Here is a 6,925-nt window from a genome sequence, read left to right as displayed (position 1 = left end):
CCGGCGCCGCCGCCCCCACCGGTGCCGGAGCTGTCCGCGGTGGCGGGCAAGGGGCCGCGCCAGGGGCGGGGCTCAGGGGTCCCGGGCAGGGGGAGGGATCTGGGGGCGGAGCCTCGTGGACCCGGTGTGATGGGGGAGGGGGCGAGTTGCTCCTGGGTGGGGATGGTGGCCGACATCCTAGCTCACGCAGGGGGTGTTACCTTGAAGGCTGGGAAGGGCGACTTGTAGGGGTGACAGAGCCAGGAGGGTGCCACCGGAATGTGATGGTGTTACCTGACTGGGGTCCTAAGGAGGTCAAAGGTGTGCAGCCGTGTTGCCTCTCCACCAGTGACTGGCGGTGGGTGTCTGTGGTGGGGTGAGGTAGAATGGAGGGTGGAATGGGGTACACCCCTCTTCTCAGCGCCCCTGCTGTTCTTCCGGTACTCTAAGCCCAGGGATCCTCTCCAGTCTAGGTTCTAAGCATATCCTACATGAGGGCCTCCTCTTCAGTCCTCTGAACCTGGAGACAAAGACACTGGCGGAAAGTCCCAGGAGAATCACCCCATCCCTGGTCCCCATGCACACTCGGGTCCACATTTGCACACAAGCACTCATGCAGGGGCAGACTTGCAGGCAGGGCCCCTTCAGTGGTACTCCCGTGATGACAAGTGTCCACCCAGGTGGCCAGATAAAGGTGCACATAGGTACCCTCCCAAGGGCAAGGCTTTTTGAAAGCCACATGAATCTTAATCTCTGTGGGTATATGTTGTGTGCTATCTGGAGCCCACCTATTTGTACTTCCAGATCTACAGCTCTTTCCACCACTGCCTGCTACTGTCCCCTTCCAACCAGACCTGACTCCCCTGGCTGGACTGGGGAACTGAATTGAGGGAGTAAATCAGAGTCCCAGCAGGCCGGGCTGCTTGTGGGAATAACAGGAAGGGGTGCTTGAGGAGGGGGTGGGAAAGCAGAGGTCACCACCAGAACACATTTTAAGTAGCTGCTGGACACCAGCACCATGGTAGGGTCATAGGGTGCAAAGAAAAATAAGGGCTGGGCCCTGCCCCCAGGAGCACCCAGCCTGGTGGGGAAGCCAGACATGTAAACAACTCTCTGGCCGGGCTGTGGGAAGGGACCTGCCAAGTGCTTTGGCGGACAGGCCCCAGGAGAGTCCCCGAATCCTTTTCTCTTGATAAATAACTGAGCTGCAAACATCTTGCACCCCACCCCGTCTGTCCAGCACCCTGTAACTCCCCCCACCTCTTCCCAGCTATGTGCCTCTTAGAGCCCTCTGGATACTTATTCGTGGACTGCCTTCTGCTCAGGGACCTAGCCCACCCCTCCCATCCTAGAACCCGGGGGAAGGGTGTTGGTGGACAGGAGACGACTCACAGGGGAGGGCTGGAGTGTAGAACATGGGAAATGAGACAGGGACCGAGGCTCCCAGGTGGACGCCCTCAAAAGGAGTATTGGGCTCTTTGTGAAGGCTGGGGAAGTAGATGGGTCAAAGGGGTGCGGCTCCCCTGGAACCTAGGACGGAGGGTCTGGAAGCAGTGAGGGCCCCGCCTGGTAAGTGGGAGATGCTGTCACTGGGTCCCTTCCCCCTTTCCTAGAACGCCTGAAAGGGGGCTGGGCTGGGCACCTGCCTCTGCTGACGCCTGTCTGTCTGTCCTCCTGTCTTCCCCTTCCTCACCTTGTTTCACTGATGTCCTTGGGGTTGTCTGCGGACTCTTTCTGGGTGCCGTTCTATCCATCTGTCTTTGCTGCCTGGGCCTTCTGCCATCTCTGGCACTGATCGCTATCTGGCTCCTGGGACTTCTCTTTCTCTGTGCCTCTCTGTATTGACATCCCATTCCCCCTTGCTTGCCCCCCGTGGCTCAATATTTTGTTTATCTTTGGTCCTTGGCCTTCTCTCTCTCTCCCCATCCCTCCCTGTGTGTCTCTGCCTGTCATCTCTGGGGCTGGCCTCTGCTCCTCCACCCATTTCTGTGCTCATCCTGCCCATTCTCACTCCCTACCGCGTCTCGACCCTCTCCTCCTGCCCTTCTGAGCAGCAGCGTCCCATCCAGCCCTCTTTCACCAAGTCCCTCTGCCGTGAGTCCCACTGGAAGTGCCTGCTGCTCTCGCTGCTCATGTACGGCTGTCTGGGGGCCGTGGCCTGGTGCCATGTCACCACGGTGACCCGCCTCACCTTCAGCAGCGCCTACCAGGGCAACAGCCTCATGTACCACGACAGCCCCTGCTCCAATGGCTATGTCTACATCCCCCTGGCCTTCCTGCTCATGTTGTACGCCGTCTATTTGGTGGAGTGTTGGCACTGCCAAGCCCGCCATGAGCTGCAGCACCGCGTGGACGTGAGCAGTGTGCGGGAGCGCGTGGGCCGCATGCAGCAGGCCACCCCCTGCATCTGGTGGAAGGCCATCAGCTACCACTATGTCCGCCGCACCCGCCAGGTCACCCGTTACCGCAATGGCGATGCCTACACCACCACCCAGGTGAGAGCCTAGTGGGGAGCGTAGGCTAATGCAGACAGGGAGGGATGCTCTGACCCTGCCCGCCTGCCCCTGGGAGGAGCGGGGCGGGCAGCAGTGACTGGTATGGGCACTGTACCAGGAGGACAGTAACAACCATGACAAGGGCCCAGGCCAGGGCTTTACAAATGTCAGTTTATTTAATCCTCCTAACAGCCCCATGAGGGAGGTAACTGTGACTGAGGGGGGTAACTATGAGTCCCATTTTTCAGATGAGGAAACTGAGGGCCATAGAGGTTAATGTCCAGCAGTTCATTGTGGTGGAGCTGGAATTCAAAGCCAGACAGTCTGGCTCCAGAGTCTACACTGTTGATTGCTGACTGGATTTGTTCAGTACTTAATGGTTGGCGATATCTTCCCAGGCACAGCCTCACAGCATGCTCCCAACTGCCAGGCCAGGGAGCTGCTAACTGGGAAATGTGAGCCAAAGGAGACCAGCAGTTCCTCAGGGGTCGTGCTAGACTCAAGCCCAAGTTCCCAGATCCTAAGTCCAAGGCTTACAAAGGGGTAGAGGTGGGCATGGGAGGCCCTCCAGGAAGGGTCAGCTGGCCAGCCTTAGATATACAGGGCCCTGCAGGAGGGGATGCTTCCAGATGTGGGTCATCTGTCTCAGCCTGGGGCTGGTGAGAAGTAAGAGTAGAATAGGGAGTCCAGAGACAAAGGGCTCTTCCCACAGAGGGTTCCCGTTTGGAAACACCCTTGTAAAGGACAAGGAGTGGGGTGGCTTTTGGGGTGTTTGGGGGGGGGGGCAGAGGTCAAAGGGCAAGGTAAGCCAGCATCTGACCCCGAGGGAACAGAACCCAAAGCAAATCCCTGCTATGGAGTTCATTCCGACCCACAGCGACCCTATAAGGACGGCACAGGACTCCCCTTGTGGATTTCTAGACTAACTCCAGGGGAGCAGAAAGGCGCATCCAGCTCCTGCAGAACAGCTTGTGGTTTTGAACTGCTGACCTTGTGGTTAGCGCCTGACTCGTAATCACTAGGCAACCAGGGCTTGAAGGAGGAGCAGAGCTTATGTAAAGTGAGAACACTCACAGGAGGGTTCTTCTAGTTCCTGATTCAACCCGAATTCATGATTTGGGGGATGGGGGGTCTTTGTCGGATAACGGCTCCTCCCCTGATGGCACTTTCTCCACGCCTCGGGGGCAGGTTTAGATTTGTCCAGGGCTCAGGGGCAGCGAGCCACAGGAGCCAGCGAGGAGGCACAGATGTCAATGGGCACTACCAACTCTGCCTCCTCACCACAGGTCTACCACGAGCGCGTCAACACGCACGTGGCCGAGGCCGAGTTCGACTACGCGCGCTGCGGGGTCCGCGACGTGTCCAAGGCGCTGGTGGGGCTGGAGGGCGCGCCGGCCACGCGACTCCGCTTCACCAAGTGCTTCAGCTTCGCCAGCGTGGAGGCCGAGAACGCGTACCTGTGCCAGCGCGCGCGCTTCTTCGCCGAGAACGAGGGCCTGGACGACTACATGGAGGCGCGCGAGGGCATGCACCTGAAGAACGTGGACTTCCGCGAGTTCATGGTGGCCTTCCCGGACCCGGCCCGGCCGCCGTGGTACGCCTGCTCGTCGGCCTTCTGGGCGGCGGCGCTGCTGACGCTGTCGTGGCCGCTGCGCGTGCTGGCCGAGTACCGCACGGCCTACGCGCACTACCACGTGGAGAAGCTCTTCGGCCTGGAGGGCCCGAGCTCGGCGAGCAGCGCGGGCGGCGGCCTGAGCCCCAGCGACGAGCTGCTGCCCCCGCTCACCCACCGCCTGCCGCGGGTCAACACGGTGGACAGCACGGAGCTCGAGTGGCACATCCGCTCCAACCAGCAGCTGGTGCCCAGCTACTCCGAGGCGGTGCTCATGGACCTGGCGGGGCTCGGGGCGCGCTGCGCCGGGGGCGCGGCGGGCGGCTACGCGCCCACCTGTCGCTACGGCGGGGTGGGCGGGCCGGGCGCGGCGGGCGTGGCCCCGTACCGGCGCAGCTGCGAACACTGCCAGCGCGCCGCCAGCAGCTCGTCCATCTTCTCCCGCAGCGCCCTGAGCATCTGCGCCAGCCCGCGGGCTGGCCTGGGCCCCGGCGGCGGCGCGGGCTGCGGGGGCAGCCGCTTTTCGCTCGGCCGCCTCTACGGCTCGCGGCGTAGCTGCCTGTGGCGCAGCCGGAGCGGGAGCGTCAACGAGGCCAGCTGCCCCACGGAGCAGACGCGCCTGTCCAGCCAGGCCAGCATGGGGGACGACGAGGAGGACGACGACGAGGACGAGGCCGGCCCGCCCCCGCCCTATCACGACGCCCTCTACTTCCCCGTCCTCATCGTCCACCGGCAGGAGGGGTGTCTGGGCCACAGCCACCGGCCACTGCACCGCCACGGCTCCTGCGTAGAGACCTCACTGTGACCACTGGCCCTGTAAAGAGGCCCTTGCTGCGCTTGGCCTTCCCCTCGCCCTCGCCTGACCGTGCCCCCAGGGTGTAGCGGGGGTGGGTGGGTGGGGGGTGTCACGGAGGCCGACAGAGACCATGCTGGGCTGACAGGGGGCAAGGCGAGGCTCAGTGGACAGACCCAGATGGGCCAGGGTTCGAGACCTCTGCCCTTCCCTGTACATAGAGACAGATGGGTGGGAGGGGCTTGGCAGCTCCCTGGGACCCAACCTAGCAGAGTCGCCCATTCTGGAGGGCACTCTCGGGATTTCCTTTCCAGTTTTTCGGCGGATCCTCTGACTGTTAATGGGTCCCCCTCTCAACGGGGAGACCCTCGCTGTGCAGCTGGGAGGTGCAGCGGCCGTGTGGGGAAGGGGACCTGGACCTTTCCTTCCTCTGTTGTCTCGCCCCGCTGGGGTCTCTCCCAACGGAGGCGGTGGTGGTCTAGTGACCAGCGGGGCTGGCTTCCAGCCAGCAAGGGACTCAAATGGGTCGCAGTTCCCGGAACCGGTGTCAGCGCGACACTCCAGTCCAGCTCCGTGGACTCGCTGTTGTCCCTCTTCTTGGCGCTGGCCCAAGAGCTTGGGGTTACCTCGCTGCCACCCCTTCACTGTTGTTTATCTCACTGGGCCCCAGGAGTCCCCGGTCCTGGGGGGACATGCTCACTACACAGCCACACTCACCTGCTCCCAGGCTCCCAAGAGCTGTTGCTAGGGAGATGGGGGAAGGGGGAGGTGCCATGTGGAGAGACTTGGTCCCAGCTCTGAGCTGGGAGGCCTCTCCGAAGGAGCCTCTTCACTAGGACTCTGAGTGGGCACTCTCTTCAGGGTGGGGTGAGATTCCAGAGGGCATGGCGGAGAGAGCAGAGGGTGTGACAGACCTGAGTGACCAGAGAAGAGGCCCCTGGGAGAGGGCAGGTGTAGGTAGGTGACCTGAAAGGCCTTTTAAAGATGGAGTAGGGTGGGGGGTCTCCTCCCTGCTGTGGGGAGGGGTGGAGACTGGTTGACCTCACTCCTGCCTCTGCAAGCCCAACTGGAGAAACGCAGGAGGCCCCCAAATCTTGCTGACCCCTCCTCCCCCCTCCTCTTGTGCCACCTGATGAGCCGAAACCCTGCTGGTCGTCCTAGAGTCTCCAAAGAGACACCCTTCCACCCGCCTCCCCCAGGGTGCAGGCCCTAGGTCCTGTTTCCCTCTAGTTCTGAGGCCCCCCTCTCCGTCCCCTCATCGTCCTCCACCCCCCCCCACCCCCGAGCTTCAGTGTGCATGTCTGTGTGCAATCCCCCCCACTAAAGTTTTCCAACAGAGGGGGTAACCTTTGGGCCAGCTGGGCATTGTCGCCCCCCACTAGGCTTCTCACACTGTCTGATCCATCAGCGTCCACCCCCACCAGCTTCTCCCGCTCCCCTCCCCCAACCTCAGCCCAGCCAGGTCTGTTCCCACCAACTGGTGAGGCCTCCACCTATGCAACATCATCTGGCCCCCCAGGGAAGGGGGGCACAATGTGGGGACACTGGGGCCCATAGCCTGTCGGGGGGTGGGGGTGAGCTTTACTTCCATGAGAGCAGATGGTTGTCTTGGGGAGGGAGGGGAAACTGGGGAAGGGGTGGCTCACACAGAGGGGACAGCTGCCTACCAGGTTGCCCTGGCTACTGCCTACCAGTGCTGGCCGGCTTGGACCTGATTCTGTGCTCCTTGGCCACCTGCTAGAGTGCCCCTCTTTCCTCTGAAGGGACATCTGGGCGGTACAGGTGGTGAGCCTTGGCCGCAGGCCCCAGTTCTCGGCCAGCTGGCACCTGGATGTCATGTTCTCCTGTGGGGGCAGCCTGGCTACCTCCCGGCTCCTCTTCCCTCAGGCCTGTTCCTGACAGAGCCTGGGCTGAGAGCAGGGGGCGGGGGTCCCTATTAATGTTTCTGCCTGTATCGACCGTGTCTGCTTAGGCCTTACACAGCCAGCCTCCCCTCCCACACATGCACAGACTTAGAGAGAGGAACCATTTCTTTGGTCTGTTTTC

The 6,925-nt window shown here is 61.9% G+C and overlaps 1 protein-coding gene across 1 annotated transcript; it reads left to right on the top strand.

Moving 5' to 3' along the window:
* The first annotated feature begins 181 nt into the window (after positions 1–181).
* On the top strand, positions 182–4,966 carry TMEM151B (transmembrane protein 151B). The gene is made up of 3 exons (XM_045294881.1): positions 182–1,548; positions 2,034–2,474; positions 3,761–4,966. The coding sequence occupies exons 2-3, from the start codon at positions 2,112–2,114 to the stop codon at positions 4,889–4,891; spliced, it is 1,494 nt and encodes a 497-aa protein (XP_045150816.1). The 5' UTR covers positions 182–1,548; positions 2,034–2,111; the 3' UTR covers positions 4,892–4,966.
* Positions 4,967–6,925: the final 1,959 nt, after the last annotated feature.

This window comes from Echinops telfairi, unplaced genomic scaffold (genome assembly GCF_000313985.2).
Source record: "Echinops telfairi isolate 266 unplaced genomic scaffold, ASM31398v2 ScPeMD7_3533;HRSCAF=4204_1, whole genome shotgun sequence".
NCBI lineage: Eukaryota > Metazoa > Chordata > Mammalia > Afrosoricida > Tenrecidae > Echinops > Echinops telfairi.
Note: the sequence above shows the minus strand (reverse complement) of the source record. Positions and strands in the feature narration are given on the sequence as shown.